At 38.8% G+C, this 23,234-nt stretch overlaps 1 protein-coding gene across 4 annotated transcripts in view; it reads right to left on the minus strand.

Moving 5' to 3' along the window:
* DOCK4 (dedicator of cytokinesis 4) overlaps nucleotides 1-23,234 on the minus strand; it is a 471,167-nt gene that overhangs the window by 41,127 nt on the left and 406,806 nt on the right. For 2 of the 4 annotated variants that reach the window (XM_053609304.1, XM_053609303.1), the window contains exons 32-38: nucleotides 22,962-23,047; nucleotides 18,440-18,466; nucleotides 18,200-18,295; nucleotides 17,249-17,309; nucleotides 12,899-12,992; nucleotides 4,712-4,860; nucleotides 1,253-1,339 (exon numbers count right to left, since the gene is read on the minus strand). In XM_053609304.1, the coding sequence (XP_053465279.1) occupies nucleotides 1,253-1,339; nucleotides 4,712-4,860; nucleotides 12,899-12,992; nucleotides 17,249-17,309; nucleotides 18,200-18,295; nucleotides 18,440-18,466; nucleotides 22,962-23,047 (600 nt within the window). The remainder of the gene's footprint in view (nucleotides 1-1,252; nucleotides 1,340-4,711; nucleotides 4,861-12,898; nucleotides 12,993-17,248; nucleotides 17,310-18,199; nucleotides 18,296-18,439; nucleotides 18,467-22,961; nucleotides 23,048-23,234) is intronic. The other 2 variants (XM_053609306.1, XM_053609305.1) reach the window with 1 other exon arrangement.

A 23,234-nucleotide genomic window follows, 5' to 3' on the forward strand; every position in this document is an offset into this window, starting at 1 on the left:
AACAGGATGCCAAGAGATGAACGGAAACGTTTTTATATAAAACGGCAGCACCTGCCAAACTCAGCTTGATAGACTAAAGTTAAAACAAGGTTTTTCTCTTCGGTTTCATGTTAGGAAATATACCGATGAACTGCTGACGTGAAATACTATTCCAAGACTATAGAGCCAGCTCCTGCCAGTTGAGTACGTTTCTTAAAGAAAAGGCAAACATGTAATCTTTTTTTTAATATACAAAAACTGATGAGGCTGTTTTAGAAGCCGTGAGAGCCTAAGTACTCAGCAGGAGCCTGGGTTTTGCAAGATGACACAACACGTCCAGGATGCTAAAGAACCAGAACTCGGAGGGCCAGAAGGACCTGTGCATCTAAAAGCAAAGAAGGTATAGAACACTTAATTCAGGGCCACATTTAAACATTAAACTCCTTGAGTTTTAGGCACTAAAACCTTAGTTTAGGTCTAGCAAATAGAAACACATTTCTGAAGCTACAGAGAGTCAACATCTGTAGGCTTTGGCCCTAAATTATTTAAAAATGGTTTACCTAGCCATTTCTATAGATTTGCAGATTATGGGACTAAGAATGATTTAACATTACAGAGAATTTGTGTATAAGTTGGAGCTCTTCAAATGGTATGGAGATTTTCCACAATAAGCTATTTTTGCTTTTTTTCATGATTTTGAGAGAGGGTCCTGCTCTGTTCCCTAGGCTAGAATGCTGTGGCATTAGCATAGCTCACTGCAACTTCAAATTCCTGGGCTCAAGTGCACCTCCTGCCTCATTCTCTCGTTTTGTTTGGGACTTCAGGCACATGTTTCCATGCCTGGCTAATTTAAAATAATTTTTTTCTTTTCATGAGATAGGATCTAATATGTTGCTCAGGCTGATCTTGAACATCAGAGCTCAAATGTTTATCCCACCTTGGTCTCCCAAAATGCTAGGATTACAGGTGTGAGCCAGCACCCCTGGCCTTAAGTGAAAACCATTAATCCTTTATTAGACTGTGAATTTCAGATGTGGTCTTTTAGAATAGATCAGGAGCTCACTTTTCTGTAAATGAATCAAAAGCATGGCAAATCAATTTGCTATATTTTGTATTAATAGCTGGGTACGTTTCAAAGGAAACACTTATCTTTAAAAAAAGGCTTTTGTAAGATCTATCAGGGTGAATACAAAATTAATTTCATAGAACCACACTGGAAAGGTGATCAAAGAGGGAGGCCATCACCTGATTAAAACGCATCCTGAAACCTTACCCTCATCTTGCTCAGGTTTCTGTAGTCGTAATAACTCTCATATTGCTCTGCAATCTTCCGGCACAGGATAATGCCATTTTCCCAGCACTGTGGACAGATGAATAATATAAATGTAACTATCCCACAACATTTCTTTACCTCTACCCAAAGGTCAGGATTTGAGTGCTTTTATATTATCAAGCCTAACTCCTTAATCTTTATTATATACTTTTAATCATATTGCTGGAATTTTAAGCTGGAAAACACCATGTAATAAAGACATAACTTATAAATTAAAAGTTGGAAAGGATAACCCACCACAACAATCATTAATATACAGTGCAGAAATAATATTTTCTAGTGTCATTCCAGAATCAACATCTTGAAATAAGTATAGATCTACAATAGCCAAGTGGACGGATATAAATAGGCTCTTAGTGCTGAAGAGCAAAGTACCCACTGACCCATAAGGCCCAATTATCCATGACTGGAACCCTGGATTCCTTGCTTGGCTAAATTGTACTTGCAAATGGTGAGTGGTCTAACCCAGCTGGTTACTCTCAGCAGAAATGCAAAAATTCTTTGATGTAGCACAGGTGTTGGGGGTGGGGGGACACATGACCTTCTGGATCTTGAGTATGGCCTTTTGACTAAATCCAAATTTTACAAATCAAATCCTTTTAATACAGGGATTTGCTCTGTGAAGGTTGGATTCAGTCAAGCGCCTGCTCTCAGGGATCTGGAGCTGGAGGGCCACATGTGGCCCTGAGGCTGCAGGTTCCTCCCCTTATAGATGCAAATGAGCATGGCTGTGCTCCAGTAAGAATTTAACTAGGGACACGGAAATGTTATGAATTTTATGTAATTTTCACATATTATTATTATTATTATTATTCATTTCTTCTAACCATTTGAAAATTTAAAAGACATTTGTAGCTTCTGGGCTATACAGAAATAAGTGGTGAGCCATTTGATCTGTGGACCATAGTTTGCAATTCCCGACCTAGCCCAAACTCCTGGGAATGGGCTAATACAGGGTGGCCATACAGGTGAAAACTTCACAGCAGGAGGGTATAAAGACATTTCTTTCATTATTAAGGTAATGATAAGTCAGTGCAGTTAGATAAATAATAAAGGAGAATATAAAAAAAGCTATTTCCTTGCATCAAATTTTTAGACCCACCCAATTACATTTTTTTTTTTTGTAGAGACAGAGTCTCACTGTACCGCCCTCGGGTAGAGTGCCGTGGCGTCACACGGCTCACAGCAACCTCTAACTCTTGGGCTTACGCGATTCTCTTGCCTCAGTAGCTGAGACTACAGGCGCCCAATTACATTTTGTAAGAGAATGTCAGTCACTGGTTGTACATTAATTTTCTGTTTAATGTTCTCAATTTTGAAGATGTATTTAAATCTAAGACACGTGCCACCAAAGCATCCAGGTGTTCAAATCAAATAAATAATGGTTGTCAGAGTCACAGATTTGCAAATTTTTTAAATGACAACTAAGCCATTGAAGAGGGAAAGGAAGTGGAGTGATGTGAGGTACTGAATTGCATTACTAGGCCATCTACACTCTAAGTAGATGACGAGATGCCAGAAAATCCTTTAAAAACAATCAGTTTCATTTATTTTATCTTGGAAAAAAAAATGGGATGAGGCAGAATGCATGCCAATTTGGGAAGTAGATGAGGGGGTGATAATGGTTTTTCAGAGAATAAAATACCTGAGTGCTATGGTGTGAATGTCTGTGTCCCTTCCAATTTCATTTGTTGAAATCTTAACTCCTAAGAAGATGATATTACAAAGTGGGGTCTTTGGAGGTAATTAGGTCTTAAAGGCACAGCCCTCCTGACTGGCATTAGTGCCCTTGCATAGAGGCCCGGAGAGTTAGCTACCTCCTTCCTCCACATGGGGACACAGCAGGAAGGCATCACGTATGAGGAAACGTGACTTCATCAGACAGTGCAGGCAGAATGGGGACCAAAGACCTTATTTTTGGCAAGGGAAAATACCCCCAGAAAATAGAAAAAACAGAGAAATAAGCTGAGCAAGGTGGAATAAAAACAGGTTAGCTGGTTTACTTTTTTTTTTTTTATTGTTGGGGATTCATTGAGGGTACAATAAGCCAGTTACACTGATTGCAATTGTTAGGTAAAGTCCCTCTTGCAATCATGTCTTGCCCCCATAAAGTGTGACACACACTAAGGCCCCACCCTCCTCCCTCCATCCCTCTTTCTAAATCAGCCACAAAATTCCTTATCTGAGTAGTTCCTGCTTTTCCTAGAAGCCTGGTCTGTAAGGGATACAGCTTACAACCACCCCTGCTGGGTCTGTGAACACTCTGAAGAAACAATGGCTGCAGAGGAAGCTGCGTGTAAGGCCTACCGAGAAACATTAACTAGGCTGTTTCCTGCTCAGTCAACAGCCAAAGCAAATACTCATTGTGGATATTTGTATTTGGCCAGGCAGAGATCACAGGAACAGCCTGAGCCCTGAAATATGGGTAAGAGAGCTTATATCCCTTATCACAGAGGAAGACCCTCTGGGTAGAGATCAGAAGAAAATTCTGTCCCACTGATTCTTCAGACGAGCCTGACGCTGCCGGTGGCATTTTACTCCACAGTGAACTAGTGAGGATTAAACCCCTGTAAGGAATCTCTGTGTGTGACCCCAGACAGGGTGCTGCCCCCACACAAGGCTCAGGTTTCAGATTTCTCAAGGCTGCTCAGACCCTTAAAGTTAATGGTTATAGATACAATAGGAGCTGACATGCTTATTCAGAGAAACTGCCGAGGTTTTTATTCCCTTCCTCAGCTTACCCTCTGGGTTAATGAAAAAATAACCTTCAATAAAAACTGAGTGGAACAAACACTTGGGGCCATTTGCTGGTACAGCACTAATGGGTGATGACCCCCTGTGTTTCCCACCTTTGAAAATTCTACGCTGTGTGTCCTGTCTCTTTGTCTCTCACAGCTTCTAACTTTACTTTTCTTCAGTTGACTGACTGCAGCCAGCTCGGCAGGTCTTAAAGGACCCTGCCCCCAGGGTGGGACCCTGGCAGACAGTAAATCTATCAAGGTTTGATCTTGGACTTCTCAGCCTCCAGAATTGTGAGAAATAAATTTATGTTGTTTATAAGCTACCTAGTCTACGGTATTTTGTTATAGCAGCCCTAAAAGACAAAGTCACTGGGGTGTCAAAATGTCTAGATCAGTGTTTATCAAAGCATAATGCCACATTCATGCACTTTGGAGTCTTCTGGAGCTCTTGTTAGAAGAGGTACGCCAGAATATCTCGGGATTTGGGGGTGGGGTGGGGAAGGGCCTGGGAATCTGCATTTCAACAAGATTTTAGGTATTTCTCATGCACATTAAAATGTGAGGATCCCTGCTTGGGGAAGTAGGCATCAGTAAACTGGAAATAAAACAGAAATGGACACTAACACAATCTACTTGGCAGAGACTGGGCCTGACTTACTTTGCCTCTGTCAAAGTTCTGGATGATAGTGAGGTGCAGGTGCTCCTTGCGCTGCCACTCCGTCTGCATGGGGTAGGTCAGGAACTCCCTGAGGGGCCGGTCAGACCACTCCAGAAGCTCGTCATACAGGAGGAGGGTGTATGCAGCCTCTGAGAATCAAGAGGAAAGACAATGATTAAGACAGGTCCCCAGACCACACTCCCCTTCCAATGGGGCAAGAGGGAAGGTCATAATTAAGACAGGACCCCAGTCCACACACCCCTTCAAATGGGGTCACTTTGAAACAAATTGGAGAAAATGCTATTTTCCAAATATCATGGGACAGCAGAAAATTGTCCAGAATACATGCAGCATTGGGTTAATGAACGATGGCTTCCCCTGGATAATGAATCTTTGGGTTCCCTGTATTTTCTCTCTCTCTTGCTCTTTTTCTTTCTCTTTTTGTTTTAGTTTTCCTTACGATGTCTGTACAGCACGGTATAATAAGAATATCCAAGGATATCTTACAGCTGGTTCAAAGATGGAGGGGAGACATGCGTTTGTTTGCTGGGGAAGTTCACTTAGTAAGTACCCTGGGGACTATGAGTGCTTTCCAAGGGGTGTGCTCAGGAAACAAAAAATGGCAAATAAATTCTTCTGGAAACTATAGGGCTGAAAAATGGAAGGTGTTGTTGGAGGAGGACAGGCCAGAGGACAGGCAGAATTTAGAAGGGTCAGGAAAGCCAGGAGGAGCTGAGTGAAGACAATAAAAAGAAAAAATCCAGTGACAGAAGTAGGGGTTGGAGAGGGTAGCTGTGCCGGATGAAGAGTGTGTGTGCGTTGTGTGTGTCAGTGTGAGAGAGAAAAAAGCTGTTGTGGGCTATATGACATGACTCCCGTGGCTGGCCCCATAAACTTTCAGTGAAAACTACTGAAATCATTACGTGCTTGGTATGGTTGGATTTTCCATATACAGATAAATAGAAAAGGTGACCTGTCTTTTTAAGCATAGCTGACAAATAGGTGATATATTTTGCTATTCTATAGTTCTCTTCTTTTCCTAAACCATAAATATAGCCAAACAGATCAAGAATAGGAACCAGACAGAATTCACTATCATTGATGAATGACTACAATCATTTTTCCCTCCTCATTGGAACAGCCAACTCATTTACTAAACTGAATAAAATGGACAAACACTTACATTATTAATTCCACTTAACCACCACCCCATATGTCTCTCAAAAGACATAATAGCAGCTTTTAAGATGATATTAATAAATGGGAATTCTTTTTCTTCATTCATTTAGCTTAAGGGTAATTACATATAAAGCCCTAAAGTAAAGTGCTAAGTTCTGATACTATTATTTGGCCACCTCCATGTATAAAAGGTAGTTGTGATAAGAAAGGCCAGGGTCTCTATCACTCTTCTCTTGCCTCCTTAGTGTAGAAGTCCCATGAGGGATGGGCTCTGGCTCTTTTTCTCTTCAATTACCTTTGGTGAGCTCATCTAATCTCCAGGTTCAATTATTGTTGCAAAAGCTTTCTTAGCCCACCAGCAGTCTGTTATTCCGTTCATCTAGTTTGCACAGTTTCAATCTGATCTTCTGTCAATGCAAATGATCACGTTGCTCCCCTGATTAAAACCAGCCAACTCTCAGTAGCTAACATAATAAATTTAGGCTTCCTAAAGTGACAGAGGAGGCTGGTCCTGATCTGGTCCTTACCAACCTCTCTATCCACATTTTCCCATTGTCCTTTCACATAGCACAGGCAAGGAGAAGCCCATCCCTGTCTCCTTTAAGAAGCCTCAGTAGCTGCTAAGCCTCCAGCCTCCACAGTTGGAGCCCTGGACTCTAACACCCACCTTCCAGGAATGAGCAAGATGCCTTCTGGCCCAGAGGAAGTTGGACAAAAGGAAGCTGCCCAGCAGGGACAGAATGCCTTGTTGCACGGGCACTAGCTGGCCTTGTTCTTGTGGGGATGACTCAGATGGATAGAGACAACCCACACTAAAGGATGTCAGTTAACTGGTGGATACAGAAACAGAGCTGAATCCCGGTAACACAGGTAGCCATGCAGGACAGCTCTGACCGTACAGGAATTATAATAACCAGATCCTCAGTTCTGTGCTGTATTTTGAATAGTCATTTCATTTTTTCTGAAATACCCTGAGATGACTTCCTGATGTTTAATTCCCCACACATCCTTACAGCAAATGCTAAGCATTAAGAAAACCACATGTATGTCATCATTCCCTTTGCCACACTCCACTCCTGTCATCTCAGCAAGCTGAGGTTCCCTTCACATTTCACACCAATTCCCCCCCAAGGGCCCTCACAGGAATTTCCTTCCAGCCCCTCCTCCCTTTAACTCTTGAGTAACTCCTACTTTCTCTTAATACTGAGCTCAAGAGTTATTTTCTTGGTCTCTCAAATTTCTTCTGCATTTCTCTTAGCATGTGAGAACTCAGAAAATACCCTAGAGACTAACAGACAATTTGCAGGATTAGAAGGACTAAGGGATGCCCTTCCCAGCTGCCTATATGGTGTGACAGAAAGGGCAATGAAGGTCAAATTCACAGAGTGAGAAGTTAGAATGGTGGTTGTCAGGGGCAGAGGGAATGAGGACTTAGTGTTTGATGGGTACGAAGTTTTAGTCTGGAAAGACTAAAATACAGTTCTAGAGATGGATTGGTGATGATTGTACAACAGTGTGAATGTATTTAATGCCATTGAATGATACACTTAAAAATGATAAGATGGTAAATTTTATGCTATGCATATTTTTTCTGCAATTAAAAAAAATGGAAAAGAAAGAGCCAATAAAGGTTTCCAACCCACAAATACTTTCCCAGTCAAGTTTGCGGGAAGTCTACGGATGGTTAGAACGTCCAATGTGGGTAAGCTGCCCTGGGAAAACTGGGAGGCATTGGCAAGTTATCAGAGGAAGCTGACAAATGACTCAATGATGGCGTAAGAAAGGTGTAAAGACAAATCTTGCCTGTTTCAGTATTTGATTTAGGAATGACAATAGGTATCTGAGATAAACTAGATATGTAGAGGAAGATATAGGATATTTCTCATAATAAAACAAACACTTTTGAGGCATGAATAACACAACACACCAAGGAGGCTGATTTTGAACAAATTCACAAATTGTTAACTGTTTCTGTGAGATAAATTGCATGTTTATTCTCTGCATCTGTACAAGAAGATACATATTGAAGAGGGAAGAATGAATCACATCCAAAATTTCCAACAATCTTTTCAGAAGTGTTTGTAATTTGGAACAAAAGGCATTACCACATAATCAGACAAAGGCCATGTCATTCCACCACTGTCAGAAGTACACAGTAAGGACACGAAATATGTAAAAAGAAAAGCACAGGAGAAGAGTGGAGGTAAATTAGGAATGGAGGGTACTGGCGCAAAAGGCTGGAAAAGAGTAAGCCATTTAAACAGAATCCTAGAAAAAGTCTTCCATCAATTTCACTTTCTCCAAGGACACACAAGAATGAGGATAGAAGAGGGAAGGATAAAATGTTACATGGAAAACATTTTATGACTTATTTCTTATGACTTTGGGGACTATAAAAACTGCAAGTTGAATAAACAAAGGAAAGAGTTTTATCCATTTCTGAATTATAATTAGACAAATTTGAACTTTCTTTCAGAGAACCAAAACGTGTTACATATTTGGAATAGCTTGTCCTCACATCCCTCTCTTATTTCTTTTTTTATGGACTTTAAAAAAACAAGTCTACTTGATTGTTTTCTTACTGATTCAGGAATTCCCAGTATTAAAGAACATGCTCACTGGGTGTTAAAATTTAATTGATGGGTGCATGGATTAGTGATGTATTTATTAAAATCTCATTGCTAGGCACTTACTCTAAAAACTAAGAAGACTAAGGATAGGAAGACATCTTGGTCCTTAAGGAACACACCCTATCGCTGAATATATCTATCTACTACCTATCTATCTTATACATGTACATACATGCATGGATGTAAACATATAAAATATATAATCTCATATAATATGGAACTATTAATCAAAATAATATGATAAGTGCTTTAATGAAAATCTGGAAAAAAATGCAATGAGGCAAAAAGAGTTGAAAAAAATCAACTCAGCCTATGGGAGAAGGGTGGTGGGGCATGAAATTGGTGAAAGGAAGAACTTCAGGAAGGGGAAGACTTCATGGGAAAGGTGAAAGAGTTGATGTTGAAAGATGAAAAGAAGGTACATGATTCAAGTGGTAAGATGAAGCTGAATTGGTTTTACTTATGACAGACTTTGAGTAAAGAATGTGAAATTTATTTTGTAGAACATATAAACTGACAATAGTTTTACCTAGAGAAGGGGTTAGTTAGCCAACTTTCTCTTAAAGAACCAGACTTTAAATAATTTAGGCAGTGGTCTTCATCTCAGCTGCTCAATTCTGCCACTGTGGTGCAAAAGCAGCTATAGATGATATGTAAATAAGTGGGTGTGGATAAGTCCTAATAAAACCTCCTTTACAGGGGCCAGCTGCAGAGGCTCATGCCTGCAATCCGAGCACTATGGGAGGCTGAGGTGGGTGGATTGCTTGAGCTCAGGAGTTTGAGATCAGCCTTAGTAAGAGTGACACCTCATCTTTAAAAAATAGCTGGGTATGGTGGTGGGCACCTGGACTCCCAGCTACACAGGAGGCTGAGGCAAGGGGACCACTTGAGCTTGAGAGTTTGAGGTTGCTGTGAGCTATGACACCATGGTAGTCAACCCCGACAATTGAGTGAGACTCTGTCTCAAAAACAAAAAACAAAACAAAAAAAACCCCTTCCTTTACAAGATCAGGGCACTAGCCTGAAGGTTACAGTTAGCTGACTCCTGTTCTAGAGAATAACTTTGGTGAGAAGAGGCAGGCCAGGTAGGAGATGATGAAGGCCTAACTGAAGCAGTGGAAGTAAGAACAAGGAAAAGGAAATGGTTTTGAGAGACTTGTAGGAAACAGTCAACAGAACTTCATGAATGATTACTTGAAGGAGGCTAACATATTAACTGCCATATAAGTTATATTTAACACCTGCTAGTTTTGAGCCAGGAGCTGCATGAAGCATAGTTTATCTATCCATCTATCTATTTATCTATCTATCTCACAACATCTCTTGATCTAATAAAACACAATGGCCTCAGAGAAACAGATTTTTTTTCTAGTGTGGCAATCAATGTGTTAAGAAAAGAAGAGTCAACGATTATACAGAGTTCTCCAGACTGAGTAAACAATGATGCTGCTGACTGAGATAGTGGAACCTTAGCTAGAGGCAGGTTTAAATTTGGGGAACACAGCACCCTTCCAAAAAGGGTTCCTTTATGCTTTTAAAGCTTGGGCATGGTGGCTGGGCGGGGTGGTTAAGGCTTGCAATCCTAGCACTCTGGGAGGCCAAGGTGTGTGGATTGCTCTAGCTTAGGAATTCAAGACCAGACTGAACAAGAGTGAAACCTTGTCTCTAAAAATAGCAGGTGTTGTGGCAGGTGCCTATAGTCCCAGCTACTCAGGAAGCTAAGGCAAGACTCGGGAGGTTGAGGCAAGAGGATCACTAGAGCCCAAGAGTTTGAGGTTGCTGTGAAGCTATGATGCCACACATTCTACCAAGGGTGTCAAAGTGTCAATAATAATAATAATAATAAAGCCTGTGCATGATTCAGGAGTTCCTTGGAAGGTTAGTGTGGCAAAAGGCCAAGATCTGTAGTTCCTAAATCTAATTAAAGGGTTCTGCTTCTAGTTAAGATGACATAAGCATGTTCATTCTCTATCTCTCCCATTGATTATAACAGAATATCCTGCATAGAATATATAATGCAACTACTGGAGAATTGTGAAAAGTAAATAAGAGCAGGTGGACTGAGGAAGAAAACCAGAGCTCAAATAGGGACCACATAGTGTTGAGTTCTCTGTTTTTATTTTTTGCCTTGCATAGCTCTTGGCTTAGACTTCCCTATCTTCTGGACCTGTAAATGGGAACAGACAGAAAGGTTCCATGTAAAGCTCCTGCAGATGGAGTATTGGAAAGAGAACCCCCTGTGGCAGATAGCTTTTTTAGACTCCTCTGGCCTCATTCTAAGTAAGTCCCAGGAACAAAGCTACAAACTGAAGTGGTGGCAGAGGGGGCAATGGTAGTGTCAGCAGTGGCTTCCATAGGCTCTTTCCTTTTGCTGTTTTGTCCACAGGGAGACCAACTGTAGGGAGTGCATCATGATGTGAAGAGGGTCAAGCCTTGGCTTTATAGTCAGAGTGCTAAGAAGGGGAGTCTCTGGGAGATGGGAAGAATAGGGAGGATCACAGAGAGGCGGACACTCAAAAAAAAGGGATGTTTTAATTCTGTGTATGATGTCCTTGGCTCATGTCCAAGGTACATAGGTGTAGAATGGACCATGATTAACGTAACCAAGACTTTGAGAAATGAAATGTGGTGTAGATGACTGCCCAGGTCCCAGACCTCCCCATGGGTGGCACATATGCAGGAAAGACCAGAACGGTAGTGCTAGGGCTTTGAAAACTAAACTGGCATTAGAATCACAACCTTCAGAAGGTGGCTCAGGACTTGAAAATTTGAACCTAACTTGGTTAGCTGTTAAAATGAAAAAAGTTAACACTCCGCAGAAGATTTTAACAGAATCTAGAATCTCATAACATAATATTCAAAAGTTCCAGGATATAATCCAAAATTATTTGATATTCAAAGAACCAGGAAAACTAAACAACTCTCTGAAGGCAAAGGCAATTAACACATACCAACCCCAAGATGACACAGATGTTAGAATCTCAGACATAGACTATGAAGCAATTTTTATAACCATACTCCATAATGTAAAACTAAATACTCTTAAATGAATGGATAGAAGGTCTTTGCAAAGTAAGTAGATTTATAAAGTGAAAATAACTATATAGAAATTTTAGAAATAAATAATAAAAAACTCAAAAATTTCCAGGGAAGGCTCAATAGCTGAACGAAAATAGCAGAAGAGAATTAGTGAACTTGAATGAATCAATAGAAATTATTTAATCTGAACAATAGAAAGAAGAAAAGTTGAAAAAAAAATAGAGGCCCAAAACCAAGGAGTTAACCAAAAGCACTAAAATTCATGCCACTGCAGTTCTCCAAAAGAAGAGAAGGATAGGTGCAGAAAATATATTTAAGAAAATAATGCCTGAAATTTCCCACATTTGGTAAAGGAAATAAATTTATGAATCCAAGAAGGTTGGCAAACCGAAACAGGTTAAACTTACAGCAAACTATGCCTGTACATATAATAATCAGACTACTGAAAACCAAAGGTAAAATTCTGAAAACACCCAGAGGAAAGTTACACGTTGCATGTAGATGAGTAATTTAAATGACTGATATTTCTCATCAGAAATTGTGGAGGCCAGAAGACAGTAGAGTCATATTTCTCAAGAACTGAAACAAAAGAACTGTTCACCTATAGTTCTGTATCCAGCAAACATATTTTTCAGGGACGAAGGTTAAATAAAAATATCCTCAGATGAAGGAAAACTAAGAGAATTCTTTTTAGTAGACCTGCTTTAAAAAAATGCTTAAAGCAAGTTCTCCAGGCTGAATAAAAATGATAACAAAGGGAAACTGAGAACTTCAGAAGTGAAGAATAACAGAAATGATAAATATCTGAATAAAAATAATAGACTACTTTTTCTTCTTAAATTCTTTAAAAGAGGTATGATTATTGGAAGCAAAAATTTTGACATTATCTGATGGGGCTTTCAATGAATGCAGATGTAGTACATATGACAGCTATAATACAAACTGGAAAGGATAATGGGAATCTATATAGTTGTGTCCACATTTACCTTGAATTTTACCTGGTAAAACCCTGACTATAAGTGGACAGTGGAAAGTTAGGTATGTATTTTTTCAATCTCAAGAGCAACCTCTAAAAAATAATGCAAAGGAATTATTGTCCAAAAAAACCCCCTACTTATGTATCATATCATGCATATGATATATTTTTCATATGTAAATATAAATATACATGATATGATATATGGAGTACTTACATACATCCAATTAAAAAATAAATTTTAATTTTAAAGTAGAAATGCTCGATTCTTCAGCTCTAATTATAAAAAACTAGCGGAGTTACCATGTTTAGTATATAGTGTTCAGCCCACTTTCCCCAATCTGAGCCAAAAGACAGAATTACCTGTAAAGTTCTGTGCTTTGAGATGCAGGTCATAGAGTTTGTGGATGTAGCGTATATACATCTCTTCCTTGTTCAGTTCAGTCTTATAGAAGTTCTGTAAAAAAGAGCATAAGTATAGACAGTTCCTTAGTAGTCAGGCCTACAAATGATCATAGCTGCCTTTTACTCTGCTACAGTTCTGTCTTGAACCAAGAGACCTAACACATTTTTTCCTGAAAATTTCTCTTTAAAAATGAAGAAAGGAGGCCCTGTGACATATTTTCAATTTGACGGTGTCTGTGTTAAATATCACCTCGTAATTACTAGATAATATTGGGTTATTATCACTGGTTCATGTTTCTTTTGTTACTTTCTACATTTTTGCCCCTGAGACAGAGTCTCACTTTGTTCCTCTGGTAGAGTGCAGTGCCATCATAGCTCACAGAAACCCCAAACTCTTAGGTTCAAGTGATCCTCTTGTCTCAGCCTCCTGAGTAGCTGGGACTATAGGAGCCCACCACAATGCCTGGATATTTTTTAGAGATGGGGTCTTGCTCTAGCTCAGGCTGGTCTTGAACTCCTGAGCTCAGGTGAATCTACTCTCCTTGGCCTCCCAGAATGTTAAGATCATAGGTGTGAGCCACCGGAACTGGCCACTATTGTTACTTTCTATTACTTTTTATTAGATTAACTGTCAATGGACAATCAGCCTGTTCAAGTAAAAAATCTTAAAGTACACGACAGATTAACACATTGATTAAATTTGCTGATTGACATTCAAAGGATAGTTTCTTTAATTTTAAGTTTCAAAGATAGTTTAAAGAAGAGCCTCTAAGGCATATAGATAGGCGAGGATGAGTAAAAACAAAGTAAAAGCTTTTTTTTAATGTGAAAAAATGATGAGAATGTGGGTAAATGAAAATGTTCTTTATTGTTAAGATTTGTTTTGCATTTCTTACTTGGGTTGGAATTTAAATGTTTGTAGTTTATGTTAAAAACATAAAGAGACAAATAAGAGATTTCATTTCAAATTATTATTATAGGAACATACTTATTGAAAATATTTATTTATAAAACTTATCTAGATCTTTCTGAACTTCTCTAAATATTTTAATATTAATTAACAAAAACTCAATGTTTACTTACCTGCACATTATGTTGGCATTTTAAAGGCATACTTATAAGTATCCAAAAACACTCTCACCACATTAAAAAGTACATTAGTCCTTAGTAAACACAGGAACAAATGTACATCAAAAGATACAAATATAAGCATGATGCCGTGAGCCTCCAAATGCAACACTTTCAGTGAAGATCATTATACAGCACGAAATCACTAGTTAAGATGAACTACTGTTATAACTTATTGTTCCTCTCTTGAATGATGCTACTTAGTATGTGAATGAAGGGAAAATTAATAATGGGAAGATAAATCTGTTGACATGAAGGAGTGACAGGCTTCTCTAAGATGCAAAGGCCAAAAATTCTCAAAATTTTTGATGCTGATGAGCTAGACAGGGCTTTTGTAATGGACCAAACTAGCCAATGTGGCTACTTAAATTGTACTTGCATGTGAAGTCCAAGGATCTTTTATCAAATGCACCCTCTGTCCACTACCTAACAGGTGTCTATTTATCAACACGAGGACTCTTCTAACCTTGAGACACTGATATTAATTTGAATGTAACATAAATACATTTTCTATCCTTCCCTCTTTTCTCTAGTCTCCTGTGCAACTTGGCATTCTTTAAAAAGCTAAGCAAATAATGCTCTTCATGTCTCTCTTAGTACAACCCAAATCATTTTAATTAGCAAGAGTTGCAGTTCCATAAATATAAGTCTAAAACCCACAGCAGGTTTTACATTATTAAAGGATGATTGGCTCTAATAGCTTTCTGGTAAGAAGCAGGTTTCTTTGAGAACAAAATAAGTGATTCCTATATAAATGAATACTTCTCTTTAGAGAAAAAAAAATCTCTCCAGTCAGCAGATAAAAATCCTTCACATATGTATGGAAAACTTATGACACAAAGAACAAAACAATAATTATATTTCCTAGTATTAGTCATGTCAAACATTACGCATTTCTACCAACTTAACACTAGAGCTTAACTCTGATCTTGGAAGGGATGCCAGAGCTCTCCAGAAGACAATCTGGAATTAACCTTCCAAAGAATTAAGAAAAATATCTAAGAGGAAGTGAGTAGTTGAACAGAAGCATATTGCCTCTAGAAAACATCAAGAACTTTCCATATGGAGTAGAAGCTAAAAAGATTAGCTTCAAAGTGATATATTCGGCCCTTTAATAAGTATTCTTGTACTAGTTTGAAATTAGTACAGCTTTCAACATGTAAACTTCTCTAGAAGGACTTCTTTTGGTCAGTGCAAAGTTATCAGCATAAATTCTTTGTCTCAGGGATTAGTTATGGCACCAGTGATTACGGTTACGTCTCTGGCTTATTCCTACTGGAAGACCAGAGTAAACACACTTTTAGGGAAGTGTACTAATTTTTTGATCCAAGGAAGTGATCTCGTCATTCATACGAGCTAAGTAAGGATTAAGGAGGTTAAGGAGACAAACTGCAAAGACTTAAAGCCTATAGTGCTTGGCTTTTCTCTCCAAATATGGACATATAAGCAGAGATGTGGGAGAAACTGACGCTGAGGCTCTTGACTACAGTGAGAGGATGGTGAAAGCAGGCAAGAAATGGGGGAAACACAGGTAGGAGATGGAAAGGAGGGAATGAGAATGCTCAAGGTTAGAAATGATGCTAGGAGGAGGGGGAAATGGGATGACCCAGTGAGTTTGTGCAGATAGCCGGGAGGTTACTGTTTGGGTTGAATGGTGCAAATTACAGGAGAAAGTGTGTAAGACGTGAACAAGTTATGGCCTGATGGAAGACACTTTTTAGGGATTGAAATTAGAGGTAGACATGTAACAATTAAATTAAAAATGAGGAGGAAGTAGCAGGTGTGGTAAAGATGGATATAGTCACAGAGGAGCAATGCAGCAAAAAATCAGGAGAACAGATAGAAAGCCATAAGAAAGCAGAAGTCCCGAGTTGTGAAAAGGCATGATGAGAGGAGTAAACAAATGGAAAAGGCCAAAACCAATGAGCTAAGAAAAGACAGAATCAGTACCAGGCAAAAAAAAAATAAATAAATAAATAAAAAATTCAAGGTACAGACAAGTAGAGAAGACAGTATATGAAGAAGTCAGATGATCAGAAGGAGGACAAGGATGAGGGGGCAATTGCTTAGAGTCCACGGTGAGGGCTCGTCTAGTCCACACAGCACAAGAAATGGAAACCATGATTTTCATAAAGTTAGAACTACATTCTTCCTGTATTCAAATCCAATTAAAGGAAACTTCTTCCTGCATTTCATCTCTTCCTGCACATCTGATTCAAGGACACTAACGAAAGCATTCACTTTCCCTATATTAAAATATTAAGGATTAATACTGAATGAACCCACCACCTCTGGCATACGGGGCCAGCGCCCTACTCCTTTGAGCCACAGGCGCCACCTAATCTTTTGTTATTCTTACAAACTTCATAGGAACACCTTGTTCAAGAGGAGAAAACCAAATTATTTTATTGCATTACTGTATTAATGATAAAGCCAATTTTAATAAAATCTTATAAACAAAAAAAATAATATGATGAATGGTTATACCTTTGCTCTGCAGTGAGAATATCATTCTATTTAATAGTTAATTCTGTGACATTTTATACAAATTTTTGTTTGCTTGGGACACTTTGGTTTACCCTGTTATCTTTACATCATGCTTAATTTTACTCTCAATAATGTCCTGCTTGAGGTCTACATTGTATGGTCATCTTAGTTATAATACATACCTTAACATATTATTAAGTCAGTTTGCCAGAGAAGCTAGAGGGTGAAAAGTAGTGTGTTAAACATAAACCTGTCATTTTTTCACAAAGACGAGATCACTAATATTTATTAAAATGTAGAATGAATATAACTCTGTGAGGAAGGAAAAGGACAGAAAGAAATTGCTTTACAGACATAAAAAGACCTCTCATTGGGACACAGTGCCTTTTTCCTAGGAGATCAACAAAAGACCCTAAGAGGGTAAAGTGACACAACCAGAGAACCCAATGGCATTGCTCTGGGGCCCCATAGGGCTCTACTATTAGAGCTGTCAGGAATGCAGAGGGCGCCTTTTGCAATGTTGGGAGCTGAGGATTTTCTGGGCTTTAATTCAACCTGAAACTAGCTATGTTCTTTTAAAAACACTTTTAAACGTTTCGACAAAACACCACACTGTGAATCAAAAACAAACAAAGCACAATATTTCACTGAAAAAAAACAAATGTTAGGAGAAAAGGGTGACAGTTTACTAACCAGAAGGCTAACTGTGCAGCCGATCTTTTTGCCATCTACCTCTCCCATTTTCATGCAGTCCCTAAAAACAAAACGCAACAGTCAGAACTCTGAATTTCCTTCTTAGAGGCAAATGCAATTTCTTCTTTTAGGAGGAAAAAAACCCAAACACACAGTAGTCAGAGACCAGAGAGAATCTGTTCAGAAAAGAGGCTCCAGCCAGAGACTCACGACCTCTGGTGAGGTTGGAGAGTCAGAGACTCCTGAGCATGGTTTCTGTTAAGAATTTCACTTCCATGTCAAGACTGTGTTCCCTCTCAGTGGGTAGGGGGCTCAGGAAGAAAGAGCAGTGAAGGTGTGTTACCATACACCTGCTAAAGTGAAGTGAGAAGTGGCAGGTAAGCTTCTACATCAACCACAATGAGGTTTCTTTCCTAAGGTAAAACAAAACTGCCATGCATCTAAGTGGGTTGCACTGATATAACAGTGAATAAAAATAAAAAAAAAATAGGTATACAAAAGGTGACAGTGTAAATTTCACCCCCCACCCTCAAACCTGGCTCTTTTCAAGAGAATAGCATAGGTATACAATTCTGTTACATTGCCTTTGCCCTAACATGGATAAAGTCTACTGGTTCTCATGAGTTAATCTAAATTCCCAAAATAATTCACATTTCTTTTCTTTTTCTTTTCTTTTTTTTTTTTTTTTGAGGACTTTCTGTGAATCCTCTCAATTCACCAAACTTCGAAAGAACTGTCCAAAAAACAAGCCAAATTGAAAAGAAAATAAAACACCCAAATTAAAAACTCCAGACCAGCTGGTTAGAAGTTCCTTATCTTAACACAGCAGGCTTCATGGTCAGATTATCAATTCTCTAAGTGATTCACTCAGGAGGAATGTTGATTTTATTCCACCTATTTGATTTTCTAACTGGAGCACAGCACATTCAAGAACTGCGCACCTCAGCTTACCTGTAATCTAACAACCTCTCCATTAGACGAGTTACAGTAGCAATTAATGAAACGCCACTCTCCCTCCATGTTTCCCGCTCAATTTTCTTTAGTAGACTGGAAAAGAAAGAACCCAGGGCATTTTCAACATGTATTTTTATCAGTCACCATGACAACCATTTTACTTTCATCAGTACCTTAAATGCCTTAGCAACCACTGCAACATCTCACAAGTAGCACAATTTGCAAACAATGTCTTACCTAGGATAGGGACCAAATAGTGGAATTCTAATCCAGGAAGCATTGACAAAGCAAATTGATTTTCAGATTATCCAAGTCATAAAATACGAACACATGCACATAATCATATTATCAGAATACACAAGCATCTCACAGCTCAAAGACATTTCTTTCCTAGCTTCTCTCTTCTACTAAGAGAGGCATGTGCCTTACCCCATCAAATAACACTGCGAAAAGCGAAAACAGGAGTACCTCCAAGTTTACTTTTAAGTAAGAGCTTGCTTTAGTCACATAAAAATGTTTTCCTACCTCTCAGTGGAATGCATCTTCATCCAAGCAATTTTACTGCAATGCAACTGCTACAGGAAAATCCTTGTACAGACGGTATGACGTTTTGCGTTTTTCCCTTTCACTTAACATTTGCCCACTCAATACATATTGTACTATTTGTGCGCTCACTCAACAGTTTCATTCATTTTGTCATTAATCACAGAGGATTTTCCATGTGACTGTTACAGCAGATTGATGACAAGTACTGAACCACAGCTCTCCTCCTATAATTCCCCTAATGCCAAGCACCTTGGAGCACAAGCTTCATGTAAACACAAAATAACAACAATCATAATAATTAGGATCTGCTTTACTTTCACTTCCGCCTCTTGGCAAATTAACAAAGGGCTTGGCAAAGGCTTAAGATTGAACTTTCCCCCAAAGATAAAAGAACATAAGCCTGGCAATATGTGGAGACTTCCCTAGCCCTTCGAATTTAATGATCATCATTTCTGTCTAAAATCTTGTTTCCCTTTCATCTTGGCTTCGGGGATGGGATGGAAAGAAAACATGCCTTACAAGTGCAATCTAAGCACATCGTATATGTACTTACTTGAAAAATAAACATTAAAGAGAAAAGCTGTTTTGTCAAAGCTCTCTTTTTTCCTGTGGCTATGTTCTCTCCCAATTTTCCTCTCTCCCCCACCCCACCTCTTTTCTTGCTATCACCATTCCTGCGCCCAGCATTCTGTCTTGTCTCCTCCTCTGCTGCTTTTGCCTCCCAGTTTTGTTCTTCTGGTTTATTCTAAATTGTTTTCTTGGTTAAAGGTGGAGATTGTATATGGATGGGATGGATTTTGCCCGACTGATCCTCCAGGGGAAGGCCCCCTAGTTTTCTTTTAAAAAATCTGTGAACAGCACTGGTTTCAAGCTTAAATGGCAAACTGGTATTGAGCTCACAAGAAAGTCTGCCTGCCAAAGCAATGCAGGATGATGTAGAAATTTCCCCAAGTGACAGCCCACACCCCATATACTTTAGAGGCTGAAAAACAAAGAACTTAAGTTAAGTAATAATTCTAAAAATACACGGAAACTTCTTTTATGGAGATGAGTTTCATTAATTTGCACAGCCTTCTGATGCAGTAAGAACTACATAATCCTCTTGCAAGAAGACCCGAAGCTCTGAACAGCCTGTTTCCTTGATTAACTCAAGACCGAATGCTAGGGGCAAGTCTAGAACCCAGTTGATCTGTCCTCTGAGCTTGCCTTTTCCTACTTAACCTGATACAAACTGAGAGGGTGAGGCTATCAGTGAGGGAAGAAGAGTCTTTCCAGGTAACCTGGGTGAGACTGGATAGTTTCATTTGCTCTATAATAACACCAATGTGCCCACACTGAGTACATGGTGAGTCTAATAACAGTGAATGGTGGTTTCTTATTGCTACCCCCTTCTATGCAGTGGGACTCCCTAACGCTGAGGAGCAGGATAAACCATGGCCCTGCAGGATGACATTGTCCACCGGGCTTTTACTCTATGAAAGAATAGTGTGTGTCGCAGGGTGGGGACTTAGCCCTCAATCTACCTCTCTGCCATCACAGGATGGTGAGCAGGCCACCACTCTGTGACCCCCATGTCTGTGAGTGCTCTTAATCTAAAGAGAAGCACTAGCCACCTGAGGTGTTCTTCTTTCTCCCTTGCTGATAGCCTCACCTTCCCAGTTGGTATCAGGTTAACCAGGAAACAGCTAACCCTTTGTCTCCAAATAGTAATTAAGGATGTGTTCTTTAAAATGAAGACTTTGAAATCATTTGGAGTCTTACTGAATTATTTACAGCTACATAGGACAAAGCAGAGGACAGGACTAAGAACAAACTGAGATGGATGTGATTTCTTCTGGAGGCCCTTTTAGAGCCCCCAGGACTGTAGGTAGCCCTACTGTGTGCTACAGGAGCACCTGGCACAGGCGGGTGCTTAATAAATAAAGCTTAATGAGTGAACCAAATGGAGCCAGGGGAGGCAGAATTTAGTTCTCATACTTTCTTCACCACGTTTCAAGTTGGTGTCTGTGATCTGCAATTTAGTGTTAGCAAAAATAATGAATCTCACTTATTTCAAAAAGGTGTAGTAGGGGACAATGAAGACAATGTTGGGAGTTAGGGAAAGATGAGTCCTTAGGAAGGAGGGTACTAACTATACAAACCTGAAGAATGACTCCCAGGGGGTGATTTTGGCAAATACTAAAATTTAGGAAGCAGTGAACTACTTTCAGCTTTTCAGCTTCAAGAACAAATTTTAGGGAGTTTTAGACACGAATTACGGAGAACAAATGACAATCTGTACCATAACGGCATGGGTCCCTAATTCATAATGTGTGCAGTGACTCACCAGGAGTATCCTAATTCATTGTGATTTCTATTACTGAAAAAAACATTTGATTGTTTCCTGAAAAAAAGTTAGATTTTCACTTCCTTTCTGAACCCAGGTAGTAATAATCTTTAATAACACGCCAGCTTTGGTTTATTCCCAACATGCTGATCATAAAAGCATGCAAGATAAATATTTGTGGTAGCATTTCCAGTAATATGCTAAAAATCAACAAAAGAATAAAAATCTCCACCAAATGAATCATGTACCTTAAAATAGTCCTAATTATAGAGGCTTAATATTTTAATTGTTGGTTTGGTCCCAATGACAAGGTACATCTTCCATTTAAAAGTTGTATTTATACATAAGCAATCCAAATTGCATGCTATTAGGCCTTTATTACAGTAGATAAGAGGCGCTACAGAACTATGTGAGTATTTATTAATCTTGTGAATTTGTTATAAATAATTAATCACAAATCTCAAGAGATTCATTTCACTGAGTGCTTTCTCATTTTAGTTCTTTGTTCAAACCAGGGACTAGTAACTGAAATGAGAGCAATTTTCAAAAGCAATTTATTATATTGGATGAGGTTTTAATCAGAATTCTTGCTCAGCTCCAGCTGTCATGAAAGATAGACACTTTGTACACTAGAATGAACAAAGGCTTGGTGAATAATTACTAAAAGTTCCAGTTTAATTACAGTATCAGGACAAAATGATATTATTCAGGGTTCAGCACAAAGAATGTATTTTATCACCCACCATCACCACCTAAAATTTGGACACCCCCTTCTTGGCTTTTCCTTTCAATATAATTTTCTTGAAAGCTACAATATGATATGATTTCAGGTATTTTTGGTGACTAACTTACTAGTCACCAAAAATACTCTTCAAACCTATATGTTTATATCTCTACTGTTTTAAATTAATGATCACAAAATGAATTACAGAATTTTGCATTTGGCCATTAGTATGAAAGCGTTGATATTTTGTTTTATGTAAGATTTGGGCATAAATACCAACAAAAGTATATTTTGACATAGAAAAAGGTATTATTTTGTGAATAATTTTGTACTTTTGAAAGAACTGTAAGTATTTTCTAATCACACTGAGCTAATTCTTCCTTCAAAAAGAAATACTTTGTACTTATAATAAATAGGAAAATGACTGTGATCTATAGAAAATAAAGAAAACAAGTGACAGAAGTGAAATCCTAAAGCACTAAGGATGTGTGTTGTCTGGTCATAATAAACACATCATATAAATACTTGATACAAGCAATTCATCTGTGACCAAATTCTCTTGGTAGGGACAACTTTAAAGTCCCTTTACAGCACTCTTATTAGATTTCTATCTTCCATACCGATCCAAAACATAGAATTTACTGAAAGTGATTTGTTTCTGTGATATTCTAATAAGCAATTAATAATGCTGAGCGAACAATCAGTATTGATGCATTAAATCAGGTGTTGAAGAACAAAAGCAAATTAGGTTAATTTTCCCATCAGCAAATCAGCCAAGGATATCTTGCTTTGGAAAGCAGTGTGCTCACAAACATTACAGTCACACCCTTTTTTCCCTCTCCCACTCATAACCCTTCTTAAAATCATTATCTTGTAGCAATGGTTTTAAAATTATTAGGCATGAAAAGAGTGAGACTTGTTATGTAACACAAGCGACCTGTCCTAATCAGAGATTAAAATAAGGAGACACATCTAATCATCAACATAATAGGATCCATTCGCCAGAGTTAGGCAATTATCTTTATTTCACACTGCACAAAGACAAAGCGCTCCTGTGAGACCCAAGCTGTCTTTGCAGCTCTCAGCTACAGCGGTGCAGAATGGCTCAGGACTGACACCCAATCCCCTGAATAGAATCAACTTGAGATAAACATATTACTCACATACTGTTGAAGAGCTCCCGGTATGTTTCATCACCTTTGCCTTCTGACATCAGGCTATCCAGTTTGTCAATTAGCTTGGCTTCCACCTGAAACATACCTGGATATTACTCTCTCTTTCCTTCCTTTCTCTGGTAGGATTTCTAAGCAAATTAAAGGATGTCTTTATGCCAGGCGGAAAGCCACAGTAAATTTTGTGAAAGTGACATTATCAGCTGTGGTTAATAGCAGACATCCCTTTGGAATTCTAGGGACTAATGTAGATGGAGTTACATG

This window comes from Nycticebus coucang, chromosome 11, assembly GCF_027406575.1.
Source record: "Nycticebus coucang isolate mNycCou1 chromosome 11, mNycCou1.pri, whole genome shotgun sequence".
In the NCBI taxonomy this organism is placed as follows: Eukaryota; Metazoa; Chordata; class Mammalia; order Primates; family Lorisidae; genus Nycticebus; species Nycticebus coucang.